The sequence below is a fragment of the Macaca nemestrina genome, chromosome 16 (assembly GCF_043159975.1).
Source record: "Macaca nemestrina isolate mMacNem1 chromosome 16, mMacNem.hap1, whole genome shotgun sequence".
Classification (NCBI taxonomy): Eukaryota; Metazoa; Chordata; class Mammalia; order Primates; family Cercopithecidae; genus Macaca; species Macaca nemestrina.
The window spans coordinates 74820032-74846838 of NC_092140.1; the positions used below are offsets into that span (position 1 = coordinate 74820032).

At 40.7% G+C, this 26807-nt stretch overlaps 1 protein-coding gene and 1 pseudogene across 5 annotated transcripts in view; one reads left to right on the forward strand and one right to left on the reverse strand.

Moving 5' to 3' along the window:
* Positions 1–26807, forward strand: part of LOC105490752 (NIMA related kinase 5) — a 101619-nt gene that overhangs the window by 21039 nt on the left and 53773 nt on the right. For 3 of the 5 annotated variants that reach the window (XM_071081290.1, XM_071081288.1, XM_071081289.1), the window contains exons 7-16: positions 29–99; positions 2474–2560; positions 6649–6703; positions 9242–9442; positions 9520–9601; positions 11368–11501; positions 18305–18486; positions 22230–22296; positions 24705–24821; positions 25779–25865. In XM_071081290.1, coding sequence (XP_070937391.1) covers positions 29–99; positions 2474–2560; positions 6649–6703; positions 9242–9442; positions 9520–9601; positions 11368–11501; positions 18305–18486; positions 22230–22296; positions 24705–24821; positions 25779–25865 — 1083 coding nt within the window. The remainder of the gene's footprint in view (positions 1–28; positions 100–2473; positions 2561–6648; positions 6704–9241; positions 9443–9519; positions 9602–11367; positions 11502–18304; positions 18487–22229; positions 22297–24704; positions 24822–25778; positions 25866–26807) is intronic. The other 2 variants (XM_071081291.1, XM_071081292.1) reach the window with 2 other exon arrangements.
* On the reverse strand, positions 846–1274 carry LOC105490751 (peptidyl-prolyl cis-trans isomerase NIMA-interacting 4 pseudogene; annotated as a pseudogene).

Consider the following 26807-nt stretch of genomic DNA (forward strand, 5'->3'; position numbering starts at 1 on the left):
AACAACATGACATTTTCTCCCTTTATAGAACATTTTTCTTAGCAAGAATGGAATGGTTGCAAAGCTTGGGGACTTTGGTATAGCAAGAGTCCTGAATAAGTAAGTACTTTGAAAATAATTTTTCTTTCTATTCAAAATAGCCCAAATATGTATTTTTAGGTATCATGGATTAAGAAGATATTAAAATCTTGGTTGTCTAAATAATTTAAGTAGCTTTATGTAAATGCATTAAATCAGATGGTACTTTGAGATTAAAATTCTCAAGACAAATTGTGGTGTAATAGAATGATGTTGCTAATGTTCTGAAGTGTAATTCCAGTTTATCAAATATGGATGTGACTATAATATGCATAAAGCTAGAGAGAATTTAGTGAAATAGGCAGGTTTACACTTCTTAATGAAAAAAGTCAAACTCTATAAAATATTTGAAGAGATTTATTCTGAGCCAAATACGAGTGACCAAAGGCCCATGCCTGTGACATAGCCCTCAGGAGATCCTAAGAACATGTACCCAAAGTGGCTGGTCTACAGCTTGGTTTTGCACATTTTAGGGAGACACAAGACACCAATAGGATGTACATGGGTTTGGTCCAGAAAAGCAGGACAGCTCAAAGCTGGGAGGCGTGGGAGGGAGCTTCCAGGTCATAGGTGGATTAAAAACTTTTCTGATTGGCAGTTGGTTGAAAGAGTCTATCTAAAGACCTGGAATTAATGGAAGGGAGTGTCTGGGTTAAGGTAAGGGGTTGTGGAAATGAAGGTTTTTATTATGCAGATGAAATCTCCAAGTAGCAGGCCTCGGAGAGAATAGATTGTAAATGTTTCTTATCAGATTTTTTTTTTTTTCAGTCTTTCATATGATTTTATTTTCTTCCTTCAACCATAATAATATGATATCCAAATTTTGTCTTAACCGGTGGGTCTGTAAACACAGGCTTCTCCATCCCACTTACAGGCAAGGCAAATGCTGCTTCTTGAAATGGTCCCACCATGGACCCTCTGGTCATCCAACCCAAGTTGCCCCCTTGCCTGGCTTTATCTTCACTATACTGTGAGGCCACTTCATTGAATCTCATCCCAGACTTTAACTTTTCCATGGCTTCCATGATTTTGCCATGTTTTTCACATAGAATGTGTCTGACCTTTACTGCATTGCCACCACCTTTGGGACCTTGAGCCTTCTTGTCAGCACTGTCACTCCCAGAGGCTGCTCCCCCTTTCCCTGCTTTTCCAGAACCACTTTTTCCTTTTGGCGGCATCTTGGAAGCTTGTTGTTGAACTCTTCTTATCAGATTTAAAAAGACTCTTAGTTAATTTTTTCCTGGATCAGGAAAAAGACTTGGAAACAGAAGGGAATTTTCTTCAGAATGTAGAGTTTCCCCACAAGAGATACCTTTGCAGGACTATTTCAATATATGGACAAAGAAACATGATGTGGGGTAAAATATTTAGATTTCTTTCAGGCCTGCTATCTGTCATGTGATGTTATACTAGAGTCAGGCTGGACTTTGGTATCTTATTGCTACAAGGAGTCTGCTTTGTCAGTCTTAAGGTCTGTTTTAGTGTTAACGCCAGTCAGCTGTGCCTGAATTCCAAAGGGGAGGAGGAAATAATGAGGCATGTCCAACCCTGCTCCCCATCATGGCCTGAACCGGTTTTTCACGTTAACTTTGGAATGTCCTTGGCCAAAGGGAGGGTTTATCAGTTGGTTGGGGGGCTCAGAATTTTATTTTTGGTTTACACACTTTCTAGCAGATTAAATTGGTGCACCTGTTTAGAAGACAATTTGGTGGCAATATATATCAAGAGATTTTTAAATATTCTATTTCATTTGTTCCAAGGGAATAATTTGAAATTTGGAATAATGTAAATGCCTAAATAATTGGGAAATGGTTAAATTTAATGAAGCTTGGCCTGACCATGTACCTGAATATATCATAAACATTTATGGTTTTGAAGACTTCTTGATAACTTTGTTATACTACGTAAAGAAAATGGAATTCTGAATTTTAAATACATTGTGATCACAGTTACATGAAAAATATGTGTGGAAAAAAGACAGGAAGGAAATATATCAGAATTTTAACAATAGTAGTTTTAGGTGCTAAGATTCTGGGTAACTTTTTTCTCCCTTATTCATTTTTGTATTTTCCAAGTTTTAAATCATGAAGTTGCAATTTGATAATCTCTACATCTGAGAGATTTTTATAACATGACAATTGCATCTCTTTGTGGAGTCTTTAAGCCATAAAAAATATATTTTAATGTGTAAATTTTTGGGAGGTGAATTGTAAGTTTAAAAATCAGCTGATTTAGTTGCTCTATCAACATACAGTGTTTTGCTTTCTTCTAACACATGTATGCATCAAATCTTGTGTTATCCATTTTCACATTTTTTCTTGCATGTCCATGTCTTAAGGCTTTTCTTACTCCAATAAAAATTCATACTGATTTATTATTTAATATAATTTACTAGTTCCATGGAACTTGCTCGAACTTGTGTTGGAACACCTTACTACCTGTCCCCAGAGATCTGTCAGAATAAACCCTACAACAATAAAACGTAAGTTGCTGACTCTTAGTTTGAAAGTGTCAGTAAAATCCGATGGATGACACTGAATGAAGATTCCAGAAACTAAAATTCAAATCTCTTCTTTCTTTCTCATGGTACTTTTGTAATTTCATTTTCTTCATGTGTGAAATTGTTCCCGGACCAAACAGGGTTGGGCTGCTATTTCTCATGGTCCAATAACGAGATGCAGATGAACTGGGGAGGAACCGAGTTTTCATTTCTGTAACTGGTACAGGGAGAAGGCCTGGAAATTATCGCCAGACCAGCTCAAAATTACAAAGTTTTTCAGAGCTTATACACCTTCTAAGCTATATGTCTATGTGTAAGTGTGCATTCATTTAAAGACATAGTGATTAACTCCTTTTAGTCTGTAACTAAGGTCTGAGTCCTGAAGACTTTCTTCTAGAGCCTCAGTAAGCTTACTTAATCTAAATGGGTCTAGGTACTGGGGTGATTACCCTTATTTTGTCTGCTGCTAAATCATGGAGGTTTAGGCAGTTCTTTCAGACCTCCAATAAACTTGTTCATGGAGGCCTGGGGAGTTTCTTCAGACCCCCAATAAAACTTGTTTAATCTTAAATGGCTCCTGTTAAGAATTCCTTTGTTATTTTATCATGCTTTAAGGCCCAGGAAAGGCCTAGGCAAAACTCTTGATGGGCTTTTTTACATTACAGCCTTTGTATAAGGGCACTGGCTTTTTTTTTTTTTTTTTTTTTTTTGAGACAGAGTCTTGCTCTTGTCACCCAGGCTAGAGTGCAATGGCATGATCTCGGCTCACTACAACCTCCGCCTCCCAGGTTCAAGCAATTCTCCTGCCTCAGCCTCCTGAGTATCTGGGATTACAGGCGCCTGCCACCATGCCTGGCTAAAGTTTTGTATTTTTAGTAGAGACGGGATTTCACCATGTTGTCCAGGCTGGTCTCAAATTCCTGACCTTGTGATCTGCCCGCCTCAGCCTCCCAAAGTGTTGAGATTACAGGTGTGAGCCACTGTGCCTGGCCGGGCACTGGCTTTTTTAGCTTTTAATATTTAACTTCACCACTCAGTCAGTACAGAAACAGTTATGATGGAGGCCTGCGTTAGTAAGACCTGGCCTGCCACACAATGGGGATCCCAGTGACTATCTCTGAGCAGTGTTACCTGAAGGTTTCGAACTTGTTTAGAAGAAAGCCATTTCTCTTCACTTAAAGATACAAGTGGTATAAAAAATAACATTGCAAATTGCAGTCACTGTGACGTCCATTTTTGTATTATATGTTCATACCTTTGAAGCACTGTTTAGTCTATTGCAAGAAAAGATTGAAGAGGATGAAGTAGAAGACAGTGTGATCTGGTGACCGCTCACTGGATTAGGAGCTAGGAATCCTAGTCTTGGCTAACTTGACCAAGTCTTGACCTCTGTGGGCCTCAGGTTCCTAACTCATAACAATGAAAGTATTGACTAGGTAATCTTCAAGGTATCTTCCAGCTTTAAAACCCAGTTAGTTTTTATGTATGTGATATCAGAGTCTGATTCTCAGCAGTAATTTTTTTTTTCTTTTTTTTTTGAGATGGAGTCTGGCTCTGTTACCCAGGCTGGAGTGCAGTGGCGTGATCTCAGCTGACTGCAACCTCTGCCTCCCAGGTTCAAGCAATTCTCTTGCCTCAGCCTCCCAAGTACCTGGAACTGCAGGCACGTGCCACCATGCCCCGCTAATATTTTGTATTTTTAGTAGAAACGGGGTTTCACCATATTGGCCAGGCTGGTCTTGAATTCCTGACCTCAGGTGATCTGCCTGCCTCAGCCTCTCAAAGTGCTGGGATTACAGGTGTGAGCCACTGCACCTGGCGCTCAGCAGTAATGTTAATGTATACCACAAGAAAAGGTGAAGAGGAGCTTTTGCTTCCTATAAGGAGAAGGAAAAAACTTTCATTTTTCAAAGCTGGCTGCCATTGAACAAGTTGGCGATAAAGAAGACTGAGTTCCCTTTGGAAGTTAGTTGTCCTTTTGTGTAGGAAAAAATGCCCGAGAGATACTTGGCTATTGGACTTTGAAGGAGATAAATGAAAGGCAAAGTTCAGGTGGTAGAGATTTACAAAAAGAATAGTAAGAATTTCTCTGCCTAATAAAATAACAGGGTTTTTTTTTTTTTTTTTTGAGACATCCCCTGGCACCAAGGAGTTTGGCCTCAAGTTAGTTGTGCAGGAATGCAGGTAGGGTGTGTTGGACAGAAAGTAGGCTGTTCAGAGCAGGGCATGCCACAGATAGCCTTGGGTCAGCTGTGTTGTTTTGTTTCCTTGTACTGATTTTCAAGAATTTGAATCAGACCGGGCGCGGTGGCTCAAGCCTGTAATCCTAGCACTTTGGGAGGCCGAGACAGGCGGATCATGAGGTGAGGAGATCGAGACCATCCTGGTTAACACAGTGAAATCCCGTCTCTACTTAAAAAATACAAAATCTAGCTGGGCGAGGTGGCGGGTGCCTGTAGTCCCAGCTACTCGGGAGGCTGAGGCAGAAGAATGGCGTAAACCTGGGAGGCGGAGCTTGCAGTGAGCTGAGATCCGGCCACCGCACTCCAGCCCGGGTGACAGAGCAAGACTCCGTCTCAAAAAAAAAAAAAAAAGAATTTGAATCAACATTTAAATACTGCTGGATGTGGTGGCTCATGCCTATAATCCCAGCACTTTGGGAGGCTGAGGGTGATGATCACTTGAGTCCAGGGGTTCAAGACCAACCTGGACAACATTGTGGGACCCTGTCACTACATTAAAAAAAATTAAATATTGAAAGACTTTAAAATATGCATAGTTGGTGCCTCTGAAAATTGGAAGATATTAGCAATAATCAGGTGGGTAGCCGCTGGCTCCATTAGAGGACTGGTTCACCACAGTCTTCACTATGCAGAGTGGTCTCAGGCCTGCAACTGGCCCCACCTGACCCCCAGGTGGCTGCAGTACTGGCCTGAGCCCTGGGGGCATATGAATCCTCTACCCTGGCTACAGAGGGTGCTCTGGGAACAGAAGAGAAGTTTGGGTCTGTGGAAGCCCTAGTAAAGACAAAAGTCTGTGTGATGTGAAATGGTCAGTGAATTTCTAGAAGGTCTAGAAAGTTCATGTTTGCTTCTTGGGTCAGGTGCAGGTGGCCCACACCTGTAATCCCAGCACTTTGGGAGGCCAAGGAGGGAGTATTGCTTGAGCTCAAGAGTTTGAGACCAGCCTGAGCAACATGGCGAAACCTTGTTTCTGGAAAAAAAAAAAAAAAAAAAAAAAAAATCATTAAAAAACCCCACAAATTTGTTTCCCACCAATCTTACCATCTGTTGTACTTACCATCTTTTGTACTCAAAACCTTAGTATAAGTCTATCTTTCTCTCCTTCTGTCTGAAACACACACACACACACATACACACTCACGCACAAAGTGTTGCTGCTAGAGGAGCCATTTACCTCAGTCCTCACTTTAATGATTCCTTCTTGCTTTGACTCCTTGACTTCTTATTATCCATTTTTTGATCTTTTAGATTTAATTGTGCTTTTTGTTCTAAAAAGTAACTCCTCAATTAAACCAATCACATATAAATATTTATGAAGTACTAAATCTGTAAAGAGTAAAACTCATGATATATATTTTAAATATATTTTTAAATGTTTATTGAGAATCAGATACTATGTTTATCACATAATATAACTTTGATTCTCTCAAAAGCCTTGAGTAGGATATATCTTTCCAAATCAACCAAATATTACCTTTTGAGTCAAAACAAATCCATGTTTGAGTTCTGCCTGCCTCCTCCAAATTGCTCAACATTTCATCATACATACACTGTTTTTGAGCAGGAAGCTGAACTAAATATTAAACCACCAGCTTGTAGCAAAGTTTGTATGCCTTTCTTCAACTAGAAATCTGACAAACTACAAATGATTTTCATTTTACCTCTTATCTTCTAATAAGAATTGATGATACATCTGAAAGCATTTGTAAAAACTGATCAACTTATATAAAATTGTAAAGTGACACAAATTTAAGGCACCATAAGGATAAAAGCTTTTATTAAGAATTATGGATATTTTCTTGGCATGTAAACTCTTATCTTCTTTAGGGATATTTGGTCTCTTGGCTGTGTCTTATATGAGCTCTGCACACTCAAACATCCTGTAAGTATGCTCGTTGTCAGACTAATCTTGAATTATTGGAATTGTAGAAAAGAAGTTAACTTATAGGAGAAAAAGGTTAATGTTTGGTTTTATTAGATTGTTAAAAATTATATGGATGAGCTACTTAAAATAATGAAGATGACATGGAAAGATGTCCAAACAATATTGTAAAGTAAAAAGTCCAAGTTGGAGACTAGTACGTGTAGCATATTTCCATTAAAAATAAATTGTGTGGGCTTGGCATGGTGGCTCATGCCTGTAATCCCAGCACTTTGGGAATCTGAGGTGGGTAGATCACTTGAGGTCAGGAGTTGGAGACCAGCCTGGTCAACATGATGGTAACACCCTGTCTCTACTAAAAATACAAAAATTAGCCAGGCATGGTGGCACGTGCCTGTAGCCCCAGCTAGTTGGGAGGCTGAGGCACGAGTATTGCTTGAACCATGGAGGTGGAGGCTGCAATCAGCTGAGATCGCGCCGTTGTACTCCAGCCTGGGTGACAGCGAGACTCCATCTCAAAAAAATAAAAAATAAATGAATAGTGCCGGGCACAGTGGCTCACGCCTGTAATCCCAGCACTTTGGGAGGCCCAGGCGGGTGGATCACAAGGTCAGGAGATCGAGACCATCCTGGCTAACACAGTGAAACCCCGTCTCTACTAAAAATATTTTTTAAAAAGTTGGGCGTGGTAGCAGGCGCCTGTAGTCCCAGCTACTTGGGAGGCTGAGGCAGGAAAATGTTGTGAACCCAGGACGTGGAGCTTGCAGTGACCTGAGATTGCACCACTGTACTCCAGCCTGGGTGAAAGAGCGAGACTCCATCTCAAAAAAAAAAATAAATAAAAACATAAAAATAAAAATAAATAAATAAATAAATAAATAAATAAATAGTGTGTGAATAGATATGTTCAGCAAAAGAAAAATGTACGTGGGCAAAGGTCATAGGAAACCAGGCACAAGTGTTTAAGAGTCTTTTCCCAGAGGTCACATGGGATGTGCCAAATCCTCCAGCATTGTTACCCACGTCACCTGTGAAATGCGATCCATAAGAAAGCTCATTGGATATACCCAGTGCCCAGGATTTTTACTGGGAACTGGTCACATAGGTAGCCTCTACCTGGCATATGCCAAACTTTCAGACTCCTGGAAAGAAAGCGGGTGTTCGACGTAAACCATATTGTTCACATAAATAGCTGAGGCAAAGAGAGCCGCTCTTAACATTCAGGGAATGGTGGGAATTCTTCTGAAATCTTAGTTTCCAGACACCAGCCACAGGCCAACATTGTAAGCAGGCCTTTCTGAGGATAACCTGCTACATCAACTCTTCTCCACAGCTGTCATTATTGTTATTATTAATTATTGTCAAGGATTGCACAGCCAATTTCTGACGAAAATGTGTACTTCTTCTTCTTTTTTTTTTTTTTGAGATGGAGTCCCGCTCTGTCACCCAGACTGGAGTGCAGTGGCATGATCTCAGCTCACTGCAACCTCTGACTTCTGGGTTCAAGCAATTCTCTTGCCTCAGCCTCCCGAGGAGCTGGGATTACAGGTGCCCACCACCACGCTTGGCTAATTTTTTTGTATTTTTAGTAGAGTCGGGGTTTCACCATGTTGGCCAGGTTGGTCTTGAACTCCTGACCTTGGGTGATCTCCCCATCTCGGGCTCCCAGAGTGCTGGGATTACAGGTGTGAGCCACCATGCCCGGCCAATGTGTACCTTTATTGCTACACCATGGTGTTGAATATTATTATGTATAAATAACTATTGATTTCATACAATAGAAGATTTTCTGGTCTGTGAAGCATTTTAGAGGAAGTTAAACAATGTTTATGTGAATTTTAAAAAGCAAGAGATAAAATTTCGTATCAATGTGACCTCAGCTTTGTAAAATAAACATCATTTTAAAAAAAGATCAGAAGGAGCTATACCTCTGAGTGGGGTAAAATTATACATATTTTCCCCTGTCTTTATAACTTCCTGTACCTTCCAGTTTTTTATTATGAGTAAACATTATTTCGATAATAAGACAAAACAAAAAAACTTGTTTTAAATAACATGGCATCTCGTTGAGAAACGAAAGATTAGTTGTTGAAAACAATTTAGGGTGGACTATAGTGCTTCTTTTTTATTTTTTGATTGAGACCGGGTCTCACTCTTTGTCACCCAGGCTGGAGTGCAGTGACGTGATCACAGCTCACTGCAGCTTTGACCTCCTGGGCTTAGACAATCCTCTTGCCTCAGCCTTCCAAGTAGCTGGGACCACAGGCTCATGCCACCAAGCCCAGCAAATTTTTAAAAACCATGATTTGGAGAGATGAGGTCTAATACTATGTTTCCCAGGCTAGTCTTGAACTCCTGGGCTCCAGTGATCCTCCTGCCTTGGCCTCCCAAATTGCTGGGATTACAGGTCTACTGCTTCTAACTACAATTTAAAAACATTGTTTTGCTTCTTGGTATGTTTGTTACTTTAACACTTTTATTATTTGTTACTTTAGTAACTTTTCTCTGATTTAGTATGATTGCTCCTTGCCCTTTCAGTTTGAGGGTAACAACTTACAGCAGCTGGTTCTGAAGATTTGTCAAGCACATTTTGCCCCAATATCTCCAAGGTTTTCGCGTGAGCTACATTCCTTGATATCTCAGCTCTTTCAAGTATCTCCTCGAGACCGACCATCCATAAATTCCATTTTGAAAAGGCCCTTTTTAGAGAATCTTATTCCCAAATATTTGACTCCTGAGGTGAGTTTTGAGGTGACTGTTTGGATTTTGGCAGAGATTTTGGTTTGTAGGTCCTTGACACGTGTGTTCGGTTTTAGGTCATTCAGGAAGAATTTAATCACATGCTTATATGCAGAGCAGGAGCGCCAGCTTCTCGACAGGCTGGGAAGGTGGTCCAGAGTAAGTGTGACTTTGCTGTGCAATCAAAAGCATTTTTTACACATGTCTCACACAGAGAGTAATGCAAGGAAATTTCACCAAACATTTAGGAAATTTCACCAAACATTTTGAAAGTGGACATTTAAGAAATACAAGCCGTATAAGCAGGAGAACAATCATCTTGTCAAATGGCAACTAGTGAGTGTGCCTGAAAGTTGTATATTTAGCTCATGCATGACCTGCAGGGTTTCTTCTCATTAGTCAGGAAACCTTCATGAAGCAGAGGACATGCTGATAGAGATGCTTGAAGAGGTTGAGCCCAAACTTAACTTTTGTGTAGTGAAGGGATAGAGTGGGAGAAGGTTGCAGATAGACATGGATGATGAGATGAAACTTATTTTTCTAAAATAGGATAGACTGGCAGTTAAGAATTCTGTTGCAAAGGACCATTGGAGCTGAAGTTAGGATCTTGGGGCCTAATTGGTAACAGTGAGAACTGTTACTTTGTGGTTCCCAAAGAAGGCAGGAGATACTTTATGGTAGTAATAATTGGAGAAAACTATTTTAGTCCTGGTGTCAGGAATCAGCTCAGCTGTGTGTCAGAGGGAGGGGTGCATTAAGAAAGAGAAAATTACTAACTCATTTGATGCTGTGAAAGTCAAAGCCCCAGGATTTAGCCATAACTGAATGCCTGGACTTACAATATTAGGAGAAGCAGAAAACCTCCCAAAGGAATTCATGAGAGGGAAATGTTATCCATTGAGAGACAGATTCTAAAATCGAGGAAAGTTAAGGAGAAAACGAATGAGCCTCTTTGCCATTTAATTTGACTGACATTGTTGTATATCAGTCTAGACTGAGAATGTTTAGAAAGTAGATAAGTACAAAGTATGGGACAGTGTATTGTCCATATTTCTAATATAGGTAAGACAGGAGAACAAGAACAATTTTTTCTTATTGAGATGGGGTCTCACTGTGTTGCCCAGGCTGGTCTCAAACTCCTGAGCTCAAACAATCCTCCCACCTTGGCCTCCCAAACTCCTGGGATTACAGGTGTGAGCCACTTTACCCAGCCCAAGAACAAATTTTGATGGAGATAAAGACAAGCATTAGAGATCTACTCATACCTCAATCTCAGCACTTTGGGAGGCCAAGGTGGGCAGATCACTGGAGGCCAGGAGTTTGATGCCAGTCTGGCCAACGTGGCCAAACCACATCTCTACTAGAAATACAAAAATTAGCTGGACCTAGTGGCCCATGCCTGTAATCCCAGTTACTTGGGTGGCTGAGGCACAAGATTTGCATGAACTTGGGAGGTGAAGGTTGCAGTGAGCTGAGACCCTGCCACTGTAACATAGCCTGGGTGACAAAGGGAGACTGTCCCAACAAAAAAAAAAAAAGAGAAGATCTACTCATAAATTCCAAACAATGTGGCATGAATGGAGTGGCCTGATAACCCAAGCTCTAATGACCAAATTTAATAACTTTTATTATTATCCCATACATATTGTTTCTGTAAAGGTTAATATTAATTTCTATTTTTCTGAAAAAAAATGATGTTATATATACTAGAAATATGCAAAGGGACTCTGAAAAAAGGTTTTTTTCATTTAAAGAAAATGCATATTAATTTTTCATCAGTACTTCTCTCACTGTAACATATCTCTGGCTAAAAAGTAAACTTACTGTGTTATGAAATGTAGCTTATGTTTATACTCTTACAAGTATCAGTAGTAAAGATGTACAATTTTTCAAAAATTAAAGCTGTTTTGTTTTGGTTAATTAAGAGTGTAAAATACAAAAAGTGAAATTCCAGGGAAAGTGCCCACCAAGATCAAGGATATCTGTGCCAATTAAAAGGAATGCTATATTGCATAGAAATGAATGGAGACCACCAGCTGGAGCCCAGAAGGCCAGATCCGTAAGTCATTCTAAACCCTCCTTTGTGTTTTTTTTAACTATGGTGTATTCTTTTCTTTTCTTTTTTTTTTTTTTTTTTTTTTTGAGATGAAGTCTTGCTTTGTCGCCAGGCTGGAGTGCAGTGGTGTGATCTCAACTCACTGCAAACTCCGCCTCCCGGGTTCAAGCGATTCTTCTGCCCCAGCCTCCTGAGTAGCTATGACTACAGACGTGTGCCACCATGTCCAGCTAATGTTTGTGTTTTAGTAGAGATGGGGTTTCACCATTTTGGCCAGGATGGTCTTGATCTCTTGACCTTGTGATCCGCCTGCCTGGGCCTCCCAAAATGCTGGGATTACAGGTGTGAGCCACCGCACCCGGCCCCAGCTAATTTTTGTACTTTTAGTAGAGACAGGGTTTCACCATGTTGGTCAGACTGGTCTCGAACTCCTGACCTTGTGATCCACCTGCCTCAGCCTCCCAAAGTGCTGGTATTACAGGCATAAACCACTGCAACCGGCTGTTATATTCTTTTTCTTTAATTTTTTAGTTAAAAAAATTTTTGTGGGTACATATTAAGTGTATGTATTTATGGGGTACATGAGATGTTTTGATACAGGCATGCAATGTGAAATAAGCACATCATGTCTAATGGGGTGTCTGTCCCCTCAAGTATTTATCCTTTGAGTTACAAACAACCCAGTTATACTCTTTAAGTTATTTAAAAATGTACAATTAAGTTACTATTGACTATAGGCAGTCTATTGTGCTATCAAATAGTAGGTCTTATTCTATTTTTTTTAACCCATTAAGCTATGGTATATTCTGACAGACCTATCTGCACATGTTCATGAGGTACAAGCTCATTGTCTGGAGTCCACAAATTTTGTACTTACAATAAAGTATTCTGTACTGAGCATTTTAATGGTATTTTTTTGGACAACTTCTAGTTTTTATATTTTATAAAACGATGTTGTATGCCCTTACAAGTATACTTTAGGTTTAATTTTCTTTTTATAACTGAAATTCTTATTTCTAGTAAGTAAGGTTTTCCTGTATAGGAAAAGTGAGTAACATAGCAACAGCAAACAGTCTGCATTTAATATTCTTAATTCTAACATGTATAGGATTGAGAAGTTTGTATGATATAATAATTGATATTTCCCTAGTGATTCTTTGTGTTTAGTTATTTGAATTCACTTCAGCACAGTGTTGAATCTTTCAGGTCATACTAGTGAAATGCTTCTGGTATGTAAATGATAAAATGGCTATTGTCTTTTAATTAAAGAATTATATTTTTGGCCGGGCGCGGTGGCTCAAGCCTGTAATCCCAGCACTTTGGGAGGCCGAGATGGGCGGATCACGAGGTCAGGAGATCGAGACCATCCTGGCTAACACGGTGAAACCCCGTCTCTACTAAGAAATACAAAAAAATAGCCGGGCGAGGTGGCGGGCGCCTGTAGTCCCAGCTACTCGGGAGGCTGAGGCCGGAGAATGGCGTGAACCCGGGAGGCGGAGCTTGCAGTGAGCTGAGATCCGGCCACTGCACTCCAGCCTGGGCTACAGAGCGAGACTCCGTCTCAAAAAAAAAAAAAAAAAAAAAAAGAATTATATTTTTAAGGAAGGCTCATGGTAAAATTAGAGAACCATTTGGAAGTATATTTACTAAGTGTTTACTTGATAGATAGACATTTTAGAAAATATATTGGTATGTAAACATTTTTTTAAAAAACTGATTGTTTAAGTTATTGCCCTTCATTTGATAAAGGGCTTAACTTGTTTGTTTATTTATTTATTTATTTGTTTGAAAGAGGGTCCTGCTCTGTCACCCAGGCTAGAGTGCAGTGGCATGTCTCAGCTCACTGCAACCTTGATGTATTAGTCTGTTCTCATACTGCTATAAATAACTACTTGAGACTGGGTAGTTTATAAAGAAAAGAGGTTGAATTGGCTTACAGTTCTGCAGGCTGTACAGGACGCATTGCTGAGGAGCCTCAGGAAACTTACAATCATGGCAGAAGAGGAAGCAGGCTCATCTTAAATGGCCAGAGCAGGAGGAAGAGAGCGAACGAGGAGGTGCTACACACTTGTAAACAACCAGATCTCATGAGAACATACTCACTATCACAAGAACAGTAAGAGGGAAATCTGCCCGCATGATCTAATCACCTTCCACCAGACCCCTCCTCCAACATCAGGGATTACAATTCAGCATGAAATTTGGGCAGGGACACAAATCCAAACCGTATCATTCCACCTCTAGCCCGTCCCAATTCCCATGTCCTCCTCACATTGCAAAATACAATTTTCCCTTCTCAACAGTCCCCCAAGGCTTAACTCATTTCAGCATTGAACTCAAAAGTCCACAGTTCAAAGTCTCATCTGAGACAAGTCAAGTCCTTTCCACCTGTGAGTCTGTAAAATAAAAAACAAGTTAGTTACTTCCAAAATACAATGAGGGTACAGGCATTGGTAAATACACCCATTTCAAAAGGGAGAAATCAGCCAAAACAAAGGGTTTATAGACCCCATGCAAATTCAAAACCTAGCAGGGCAGTCATTAAATCTTAAAACTCCAAATTCCTTTGACCCCATATCTCACATCCAGGGCATACTGGTGCAAGGAGTGGGCTCCCAAGGCCTTGGGCAGCTCTGCTCCTGAGGCTTTGCAGGCTACAGCCCCTGCGACTGCTCTCACAGGCTACTGTTTAGTGCCTGCGGCTTTTCCAGGTGCATGGTGCAAGCTGTCGTTCAGGCTACCGTTTTGGAGTCAGGAGAATGGTGGTCCTCTTCTCACAGCTCTACTAGGCAGTGCCCCAGCCGGGACTCTGTGTGGAGGCTCCAATGCCACATTTCCCCTCTGCACTGCCCTAGTGGAGGGTCTCCCTGAAACAGGCTTCTGCCTGGACGTCTAGGCTTTTCTGTATGTCTTCTGAGATCTTGATGGAGGCTCCCACGCCTCAACTCTTGCACTCTGTGCACCTGCAGACTTAACAGCACGTGGAAGCCACCGAGACTTACGGCTTGCGCTCTCTGAAGCAATGGCCTGAGCTGTACCTTAGGCCCTTTTAACCATGGCTGGAGCTGGAGCAGCCACAATGCAAGACACCATGTCCTGAGGCTGCACAGAGCAGTGGGGCCCTGGGCTTGGTCCTCAAAGCCATTCTTTCCTCCTAGGCCTCTGGGCCTGTGATGAGAGGTGCTGCCTCAAAGGTCTCTGAAATGCCTTCAAGGCATTTCCCCCATTATCTTGGCTAGCAACATTTGACTTCTCTTTATTTTTGAAAATTTCTGCAGCTGGTTTGAATTGCTCCCCAGAAAATGGGTTTTTCTTTCCAGGCTGCAAACTTTCCTAACTTTTATACTCTGCTTCTCTTTTAAGTATAAGCTCCAGTTTTACATCATTTATTTGCTCACAAATATGAACATAGGGTGCTAGAGAAGCCAGGCCACATCTTGAATACTTTGCTGCTTAGAAATTTCTTCTGCCAGATGCCCTAAATCATCATTCTCAAGTTCAAAGTTCCACAGATTGCTAGGGTAGTGGCACAATGCCTCCAACCTCTTTGCTAATGCATAACAAAAGTGAGCTTTGCTCCATTTCCCAATAGGTTCCTTATCTCCATCTGAGACCTCCTTAGCCTGGACTTCATTGACCATATCACTATCAGAATTTGGTCACTATGATTTTAACAAGTCTCTAGGACATTCCAAACTTTCCATCATCTTCCTGTCTTCTTCTGAGCCCTCCACACTCTTCCAACCTCTGCCTGTTACCCAGTTCCAAAGTCACTTCCACATTTTCAGGTATCTTTATACAATTCCCCACTCCTAGTACCAATGTATTGTGTCAGTCCGTTCTCATACTGCTATAAAGAACACCTGAGACTGGGTAATTTATAAAGAAAAGACATTTGATTGGCTCACAGTTCTGCAGCCTGTACAGGAAGCATGGCTGGGAGGCCTCAGGAAATTTATAATCACGGCAGAAGGGGAAGCAGGCTTATCTTACACGCAGGAGGGAAAGAGTGAAGGGATAGCTGCTACAAACTTTTGAACAACCAGATCTCATGAAAACTCACTCACTATCACAAGAACAGCAAGGGGGAAATCTGCCCCCATGATCTGTTTACCAGGCTTCCTCTCCCAACATTGGGGATTACAATTCAACATGAGATTGGGCAGAGACACAAATCCAAACCACATCACTCAACCTCCAGGCTGAAGTGATCCTCCGACCTCAGCCTCCTGAATAGCTAGTACTACCGGTATGCGCCATGATGCCCAGCTAGTTTTTATTTTTTGTAGAGTCAGGGTCTCACTGTGTTGCCCAGGCTGTTCTCGAACTCCTGGGCTCAAGTGATATACCTGCCTCAGCCTCCCAAAGTGCTGGAATTATAGGCGTGAGCCACTGTGCCCAGCCTAAGGGCTTAATTTTATTAAAGAAATAAGAAAAGTATGTTGTGATTCAGAGGACTCTTTATCAGACCTGTAGAAGACAAAACACATCTAAAAGATTTGAGGATGAATTAAATTATGAGAACTGTTGAACACGTTGACATTTTTTCCAGTTCCTTGAAAAGGTAAAATTGATTTCCACAGGAACTACCTCTGATATTCCTATTACTGTTGGGATATTAGAAAAAATTTTAAAGAAACTGTCTATTGCCTTTCAATACTTTTCTCTTTCTAACCACTTTTCAACAAGTAATTGGTAGTATTTTTTTCTAGGTTGTATACAGGTGAAATTGTAAATCAAAGAAAACTACTTCTTACTTTAAAAGATTTTTAAAATAGGCTGGTGCAGTGGCTCATGACTGTAATCCAACATTTTGGGAGGCTGAGGTAGGAGGATCGTTTCAGCCCAGGAGTTCGAGACCAGTCTGGTCAACACATTGAGACCCCACCTCTACAAAAAGTAAAATTAAAAGAAAATTAGCTGGACACGGTGGCATGTGCCCGTAGTCCCAGTTACTTGGGAGGATGAGGCAGGGGATCCCTGGAGCCCAGAAGTTTGAAGCTGCAATGAGCTATGATCACACCACAACCCTCCAGGCTGGGTGACAGAGTGAGATCCTGTCTCAGAATTTATAAAGGAAAGAAAATATTTTTAAAATAAACATATAATTTGTATTTAGATTAACAAACTAAATTTTATACATTTACTTAAATATTTAAATAGAACTATATGAAAGTGCCATTTTCCTAGATTAATGATGGTCAATTCTGTGCAATGTATTTTTTTTTTTTTTTTTTGAGATGGAGTCTCTGTCACTCAGGCTGGAGTGCAGTGGTGCTATCTCGGCTCACTGCAATCTCCGTCTCCCAGGTTCACGTCATTCTCCTGCCTCAGCCTCCCGAACAGCTGGGACTCCAGGCGCCCTCCGTCACACCCCGGCTAATTTTGTTTTTGTATTTTTAGTAGAGACGGGGTTTCACCATGTTGGCCAGGATGGTCTCTATCTCCTGACCTCGCGATCCGCCTGCCTCAGCCTCCCAAAGTTCTGGGATTACAGGCGTGAGCCACCGCGCCCGGCCAATTGTGTGTAATTTCATATGGTCCAATCTAACATATATATGAACCATATAGCAGTAAAAAGAACAAAGGATATAACATATTACCTCTTTATATGAGGACATTTTGGTTTTAATTGTTTTCGTTATTCATATTCCCAACTATTAATTCCTAAGTCTTTGCAGTAGTTTCATCTATTTTTCTCTTTTTATTATTAACTGTGAACTGTCAACTAACAGAGTTGCCACACTTCAGGTTAAATTGACCCCACTTTGCTCTTTAGCAAGAAGGTCTTGACTGGCTTTTACATCTTAATTTGATCCATTTCTCATCTTCTAGCTCAGTGGCTTCTACTCAGTTCTAAGATAAACTGTCATTTCTGGTTCTCCTGTTCTCATTCTGTTCTGGTTGGGTGGTGAGGGCTGGGATGCTAATATGTCCATCACAGCTGTTATATGACCTTTTTAAATATTTTCTCTGGAAGAATGACTCTGATTCAGCGTCTTATTTTCTTTAAGTCATGATGCCATTTTGCGTTTAGTCAAATGCATCAGAAACTAAAAATGTTGCAAATCCCCATATGTGTGAGTTTCACGATACTTTTTATTTTCCTGTAAAGTATGGTAAGGTATAAATGAGTTTAAGAAAAATAGAAAACAATAATTCTGAGTTTAGTTTTGGATCTTGGATTGGCTGGGCATACTCACTAGCTAAGTACATTTTACATACTAGCCATGAAGTATGCATGATTCATATCTATACCTTAGCAAAATTGTAAACCACTATACTATATAGTACTTAGGTCTTTTTGTACTCTAGGGTTTGGGAACTCTAAGATTATTTTATTCTGAAAAACAAGTGTAGTAGAAAAACAGCAAAAATACACCTTCAGTGCCTTGTCTTAGCTATGGTCACTGTCATGTTGTCAAGTATTATAAATTTGTATTATGTTTTTTTTTTTTTTGAGATGGAGTCTCACTCACGTTGCGCAGGCTGGAGTGCAGTGGTACGATCTCAGCTCACTGCAACCTCCACCTCCCGGATTCAAGCGATTCTCCTTCCTCAGCCTCCCGGGTAGCTGGGATTACAGGTGTGCACCACCACACCTAACTAATTTTTATATTTTTAGTAGAGACAAGGTTTTGCCATGTTGGCCAGGCTGGTCTTGAACTCCTGATCTCTTGAGTTCAGACCTCTTGAACTCCTGATCCACCTGCCTTGGCCTCCCAAAGTGCTCGGGTTACAGATGTCAGCCACTGCACCCGGCCTGTATTATGGTTTTTAAAAACATCCCCTCTTCTTTTCTTCAGATAAAAATGATAGAAAGGCCCAAACTTGCTGCTGTGTGTGGACATTATGATTATTATTATGCTCAACTTGATATGCTGAGGAGGAGAGCCCAGGAACCAAGTTATCACCCTATTCCTCAAGAAAATACTGGAGTTGAGGATTACAGTCAGGAAGACAGGCATGGTCCATCCCCAAGTCAATGGTAATATTGTGGTCTAGCTTAAGCTTTGATTAATCTGAAAATATCTTTATATATTAACATTAATTATTCTGAAATCCAAATTCTCCTAACACAAATAATCCAAGAAGAACTTTCCAAATCTTCATTTTAAACACATAGTTCCCTTGACCTTTTTCTTTTGTTTGCTTTTGTAGACAGAGTCTCGCTCTGTTGCCTAGGCTGGAGCGCAGTGGCGCTATCTCAGTTCACCGTAACCTCCGCCTTCCGAGTTCAAGCGATTCTCGTGCCTCAGCCTCCCCAGTAGCTGGGACTACAAGCGTGCACCACCATGCCCGGCTAATTTTTGTATCTTTAGTAGAGACAGGGTTTCACCATGTTGGCCAACCTGATCTCGAACTCCTGACCTCAGGTGATCTGCCCGCCTTGGCCTCTCAAAATGCTGGGATTACAGGCATGAGCCACCGTGCCTGGCCGTGTTAGTCTCTCTTTCTATGTCAGCCCTACACCTGCTCGTTAGTTGGTTCTTCAAATTCTCAGGTACCCTCTCACCAGGCAGCCACTGAGCTCATGTGATCCACCTGCCTTGGCCTCCTAAAGTGCTGGGACTACAGGCGTGAGCCACTATGCCCAGCCTTTTTTTTTTTTTCTGTTAGAAAGATTTTGTTTTTATTTCCATCAGAATGTCATATATATTACACAAATCAAATCTGTTGACATCTCAAGCATATAACAATTACATGTTCTTATAAATTATGTGGGAATTACATACACTGTGAGAAGTGTTGTAATTATTGTGTAATGTGTATTATAATTTAGCCTATCGAAGTAACAAAGTCTCGTAATTAAATAAAGCAATAAATGTATTGATAGATTATCACAATTGATAAGTAATTGATAAATTATCTTCTTTTCCCCTTAACCATTTTTCATCTCAAGTCTGATCTAGCTTATTTTCTTATTCATAGAGCTGCTTAACTGTAGGCACAGACCCATACCCCTGCCCTTTTAATATTCTTTCTTCCTCCTGCTAAATTCCACTATATGGCAGGTGAAAAAATAGTTGTGTATATTTCATTTCTCAGAGAGGTTACTAATATGAATCAATAATTGAATCATTAAAATCAAATGATCATTTGAGACATTTTGAGAAATAAGATACATTTCATTCAGCATTTATGTTCTAGGGATCTTCAAAATGTGGACATATTAGAAAGAAAATAGTATTCTTAAATTGGTCTTATGGTAGATTTTCAAAAATTTTACTCCATAATAGATTTCTGCAGATCTACAATATTTTCAAAATTTTTTCACACTGATGTCGATATTCCTGTGTCCAGAGTAATTGACACCTAACACAGGCCTGAAGACTTAAGTCTAAGAGTTCTTTTTAAAAAATGTTTGTCATCAAATTTTTTTGTTCAGAGTTAGAAATTTGTTACTTTGGCAACTGTGGTTATTTATTGTTGAAATTTTGGATGAATTATGAAAAATACAAGAGATTATGTGATGGTAATCTCATTAATAGTGAAAATGAGATAAGCAAGAATGATAAGAAAATAATTTCTTCAGAAACATATATTGGGAAAAGCAGATGTTTTATCTTTAAAGATATTGGGCACTGTTGTGGTTTTTATCTATCTTCATAACACATTTTTAATTATCTCCACAATTATCAAAAGTTGCATCTTCCATTTATTCAAATTGTAATACCCATATTGGACTCAATTAGTGAGGGATGTAGATTTTACAAATGAACTGGGAGCAGCCACAAAACTCCCTTTCCCTTTTCTCAACCACTGGGAAAATATATCCTCCACTCTTTGTCTAGATTTGAGAACTGTCAAGCTATCAATTATTTTGACCACGTGTGTTTTTATCTCCCAAGCTCTCACATGAAACAATAGAAAGGGTCCTTCTCTTTCCTGGATGCCCCTTTGATGCCTGGTAACCCCTCCTCTTTGTATACTCCCCCATCCCCAACTTTCTCTCTGCTGGAGGTCTAATTACAGGCCATGGGATGGAGGAAGAGGAATTTTTTTTTTTTTTTTTGAGACAATCTCACTCTGTCACCCAGGCTGGAGTGTGGTGGCCCCATCTCGGCTCACTGCAAGCTCTGCCTCCCGGATTCACATCATTCTCCTGCCTCAGCCTCCCAAGTAGCTGGGACTACAGGCGCCGACCACCATGCCCGGCTAATTTTTTTTAATTTTTAGTAGAGATGGGGTTTCACCATGTTAGCCAGGATGGTCTCGATCTCCTGACCTTGTGATCTGCCTGTCTCGGCCTCCCAAAGTGCTGGGATTATAGGAGTGAGCCACCGTGCCCAGCTGAGGAAGAGGAATTTGTATAGAATTGTGGGGGTGGAAAGGGAGTAGGTAGACAGAGAAATAGAGAATGTCTTTTGGATAGCCCCTGGGTGTCGGAATCATTTTTCTCATGAAGATATTGATATATGTGCCAATTAAGCTTTTGAGACAGATGAGTGCTTACAATTTACCCTCATTTGATTCAGGAACTATCTGTGTGTCAGGCACTTCACAGCCCTAATCTCTTCTAATCCTTGTATCAATTCCTGTGAAATGGCACCATGCCCACTTTACAGCTGAGGAACTAAGACTCAAAGACTTTAGCTTGTCATTTCATCCTGTCTCTAAACCCCTGATTATTAACTTGCCTCTTTGTAAATTGGGGATGCTTATCATGATGTTCCTTCCTAAAGGAGGTGTTTCTGAAATGACAGTTCTGTCTTTGGAGCCTTAGAAGTTACTCATATTCCAAAAAACTTATGATCTGAAATGTGGTTTTTATTAGCAACCAGTAGTTACAGAAATGTTTTACAGGAAATTCTACAAAAAAAAAAAAAAAAAAGATGATACGTAAAATGTGAGTATAAACTTGAAAATTGTTTGACTGGAATTGACTAAAATTGTGCTGGAAAAATACCTTAAACATTTGGAGAGACAGCTAACCCATGATTTCTTTTCTCATTAACCATTTATGTGCGGAGATAAAGGGATGGATGGAGGGACACATTCTGCTCTCAGGGAGCTCAGTATGTGGTGCAGGAAACAGATATGCAGCCATTCTTTTTTTTCTTTTTTTTTGAGACGGAGTCTTGCTCTGTCACTCAGGCTGGAGTGCAGTGACGTGATCTCGGCTCACTGCTACCTCTGCCTCCCAGGTTCAAGCGATTCTCCTGCCTCAGCCTCCCCAGTAGCTGGGATTACAGGCGCCTGCCACCACACCCAGCTAATATTTTTTTAGCAGAGACGGGGTTTCACCATGTTGGTCAGGCTGGTCTCGAACTCCTGACCTCAGGCAATCCACCCACCTCGGCCTCCCAAAGTGCTGGGATTACAGGTGTGAGACACCACATCCAGCTGCCATTGTTAAATCAGGAGAAACAACCTGTACATTAGACACCTACACAAAGCATGAGAATTTCTGGGTGTGGGTCTGTTTTCCTCCCCACAACAATGGAAGGACGATTTCTTGCCCTGAAGAAAAATTACTGGATAAGAATATTTTTCTGTTTAATCCTCTCCTGTATCCCCACTTGTTACTCTTTATCCTTTTTTCCTCTTGATTCCAAAATGTTATTTTCCAATGTAAAGATTCTGTAACTGTGAACTACTTCTTGAACTTGAAACTTCAAGCCACCAGTGAATTGTGAATCTCATTACTAAACTGAAAATCTACTTGTCAAATTGGTGCATAAGATTTGTTAAAGTTTCTACTTAAGCTGAACATTCTTATTTTCTAAGGCCTGCTGAGTACCTTCAGAGAAAATTTGAAGCTCAACAATATAAGCTGAAAGTAGAGAAGCAATTGGTAAGTAAAATACCAAATATGGGAAGCAATTAGGAATTTCCTAATAGTTTTTCTGTTCACAGATTTTCAAGTCAAAGTTCATTCCATCAGAAGGTCAAGACTACTCTCTACTAGTCCCCAGTTTTTTTTTGTTTTTTGTTTTTTTCTGAGACGGAGTCTCGCTCTGTCACCAGGTTGGAGTGCAGTGGCGTGATCTTGGCTCACTGCAACCTCTGCCTCCCAGGTTCAAGCAGTTCTCCTTCCCCAGCCTCCCAAGTAGCTGGGATTACAGGCTCCCACCACCACGCCCGGCTAACTTTTGTATTTTTGGTAGAGACGGGGTTTCACCATGTTGTCCAGGCTGGTCTTGAACTCCTGACCTCAGGTGATCCACCCACCTAGGCCTCCCAAAATGCTGGGATTACAAGTGTGAGCCACTGCACCTGGCCCGAGTCCCCAGTTTTTAATAGCTAAAGAAAATAATGGGAAAGGTTGAATTAGAGTCTTAGCAGTCTGGTTTCTTTCTTGGCTTTATCTCTTCTGTGGGACCTTGGACAGTTCATTCAACCTATCTGAGCCTTAATTTCCTTTTCTATAAATGACAATTTTTAGAGTAGGTGAGCTTCAAATTACAGTGCTCTAGTGCTTTGGTTCTATTTTGTTAAAGATTCTTCTGCACATTAAAAAAAAGTGACAAGGGGCCGGGCGCGGTGGCTCACGCCTGTAATCCCAGCACTTTGGGAGGCCAAGGCAGGCAGATCACGAGGTCAGGAGTTCGAGACCAGCCTGACCAACATGGTGAAAGCCTATCTCTATTAAAAATACAAAAATTAGCTGGGTGTGGTGGTGCATGCCTGTAATCCCAGCTACTCAGGAGGCTGAGGCAGGAGAATTGCTTGAACCCAGGAGGAGGAGGTTGCAATGAGCCGAGATCGTGCTACTGCACTCCAGCCTGGGCGACAGAGCAAGACTCTGTTTCAAAAAAACAAAAAAACAACAAACAACAACAACAACAGCAACAAAAAAGTGATTAGGCCAGATATGATGACTCATGCCTGTAATCCCAGCACTTTGGGAGGCTGAGGTGGGCAGATCGCTTCAGCCCAGGAGTTCGAGACTAGCCTGGGCAACATAGTGAGATCTTATCTCTACAAAAAGAAAAAAAAAGATTACCTGGGTGTTGTGGCATGTGCCTGTTGTCCCAGGTACTCAGGGGGCTGAGGCAGGAGGATTGCTTAAGCTCGGGAGGCAAAGGTTACAGTGAGCTAAGATTGTGCCACTGTATTCCAGCCTGGGTGACAGAGTGAGACTGTGTCTTAAAAAAAAAAAAGACTCAGCTTGGTGGCTCACACCTGTAATCCCAGCACTTTGGGAGGCAGGGGTGGGCGGATCACGAGGTCAGGAGATTGAGACCATCCTGGCTAACACGGTGAAACCTCGTCTCTACTGAAAATACAAAAAAATTAGCCGGGCATGGTGGCAGGTGCCTGTCGTCCCAGCTACTTGGGAGGCTTGAGGCAGGAGAATGGCGTGAACCTGGGAGGTGGAGCTTGCAGTGAGCCGAGATTGGGCCACTGCACTCCAGCCTGGGTGATAGAGCGAGACTCCATCTCAAAAAAAAAAAAAAAAAAAAAAAAAAAAAGGTGACTGTTGTACTTTATTTGAAATGAAAGTTAACCTTTACCCTTAAATACTGTCAGAATTCTGGGGCTGAGAGAGGCGGGATTTGCACCCTATTTATATCACTCTTGTTTTGAACCATTGAAAACCTATAGTTCTATTCCCCTACATAATTCATGCTCTGGGGTTGCTAACCCTTTACAAACCTTTGATATCACAGTTATGTTACCAATTCCAAAAATAAATCTACATATCTCAAATGGTAGCATAACATATGGATCATTTAGAATAAATTATATAAATGATTAAATTAATTTTTAAAAAGTGTTTACTATGTGCGTGGCACAGTGGCTCACACCTGTAATCCAATCACTTTGGAAGGCTGAGGCAGGAGGATCACTTGAGCTCAGGAATTCAAAACCAGCCTGGCAGCATAGTGAGACCTTATCTCTACCAAAAATTTTAAAATTAGCCAGACGTGGCAGCATGTGCTTGTTGTCGCAGCTACTCAGGCTGAGGCAGGACAATTGCATGAGCCCAGGAGTTGGAGGCTGCAGTGAGGCAAGATCATGCCCCTGTACTCCAGCCTGGGTGACAGAGTGAGACTCTTTCAAACAGAAAAATACATATATATGTTTTAATGTTTTATACTTAAGAAAATTCTACTACTTACTACAAAAAACTCCCAAATACTGAGTTTGCTTAGTGATATAATTCTTATTTATAGGAAAAAGTCAAGGTCAAATCAGAAGATGAAGATGTTTCTGAAATCAAAGTATGCTTTATAAATTATTTCATTCAATAAATAGGGTCTTCGTCCATCTTCTGCCGAGCCAAATTACAACCAGAGACAAGAGCTAAGAAGTAATGGAGAAGAACCTAGATTCCAGGAGTGGCCATTTAGGAAAAAGGAAATGAAGGAACAGGTTAAAAACTTTAATTCTAGGGCTACCCTTGTATTTCTTTGTATTACTGTCTTTTGTACTGTAATAGGAAGTTACTTCTGTTTCCTACAGTGCCCCTGAATATGTCAACACCATGCTGAGTGTTACAGGGGATACAGAGTTAAGTATTTCACCTTTTCAGATAATGCAATATGGCTAAGTTCATACAGCTTTTCACCTTGTGATTCATAGAGTAACTGTCCCTCATTAACAGATTTGGGATTTGTATTAGTTTCCTAGGCTGCTGTAAGAGAGTTCAACAAACTAGGTGGCTTAACACAATAGAAATGTATTGTCTCATAATTCTGGGAGAGTGGAAATCCAAAATCAAGGTGTCAGCAGTACCAAGTGCCCTCTGAAACCTGTAGGGGAATCCTTCCTTGCCTCTTCCCAGCTTCTGGTGTGTCGCTGGCAGTCTTTGGCATTCCTTTACTTGCAGTCACATCACTCCATTCTCTGCCTGTATCACATGCTGTTCTCCTTCACATGGCCATCTACTTGCAAGGACACCAGTCATATTGAACTAAGGACCCACCAGTATGATCTCACCTTAACTAGTCTCATCTGCAGTGACCCCGTTTTCAAATGAGATCACATTCTTAGGCACTGGGGGTTAGGACTTCAACATATCTCTTTTTGGGGAGGGACAAAGTTCAGTGCGTAAGAGGGTTATATATAAAAGTGGGATTTATAAAGTCAGTATACGTCATGAACACATTTGGGTTGTATATAAAATTGAGCTTTGTAGCTGAAGCTACTGTCTCACAGGGTGTGAAGTACCAGAGGCAAAACATAAGACAGATTATCATCTTTAGGAGCAACATATTTTTCTAACCTTATTTTATATTACACACTTTTGAAATTGTAGGCTGCATAAATATTATTTTGGTTATGGTGTTCATAAACATTTAAAGTTTCTGGATTGGGTTTGCTTTCCAGGAATATTGGAAGCAGTTAGAGGAAATACGCCAACAGTACCACAATGACATGAAAGAAATTAGGAAGAAGATGGGGAGAGAACCAGAGGTAAATTCATTCTTCTAGGGGAAACATTGTTCTATCGATTTAGAGCTAACTAAATTGAGCCGGTATTAAAAGTAATGATTTTCTCATAGAAAAGATAAAGTTTTATCATAGAGATAATCATGCAGAATTCTTTTTTAATAGGAAAGCTGTCAGACCTCATTGGAGCTTCAGTTTATTATGGTTTACGAGAGACTCCACAAGATAATAAGGATATCTGAGATTCTCAGGAATGGCTATTATTAAGAGTACTTATTGATTGTTTTTCTTATGAATCACTCAATATGTATTTACTGAGCAGCAACTTTAGACCAGAACTGGATTAGATGCAGAAAGTACAAAATGAGTGTAAGTTCATGCCCAGAAGGAGCAAAACAACAACAACAACAACAACAACAACAACAGCAGCAACACACTAGCATTTTTTCAACTCTCTGCAGAGTAAGGTTCTAAAGGCTATTTAAGGCAAAATCTGAGTGCAGTTGAACTGCTTCTTAAAAATTTCTTAAAGGCGCCACATTGGAAATTCATCCTTCCATCTCCCAAGAAGGTCTCTAGAGTTGGCACAGATCACTGCTTCTTCAGAAGAGCTGCAGATGAAATAGCCAGCCTGTGTTTGGAAACCATGTTGTAAGAAAGACACATGGCTATTGAAACACTAGGAACTCACTCAGTGCCCTGGAATGCTCTCTTAGGAGAAGCTTGCAGGCACTGAGATGGCTGTCTCGCATCCCACATGGACTTGGCCACACACTCATTGAGTAGAGCCACCATGCTGCTGAAATTGATCGCTCTCTCTTTCTCTTCTACCGCAGTGCATACAGATAAATTCATATAAGTCAAATGAATGTATGGTGCAATTCAGTTGTTTTTGCCAGGCTGTGAACCAGAGCTTTCACATACTGTATTAGTCTGTTCTCATACTGCTAATAAAGACATACCCGA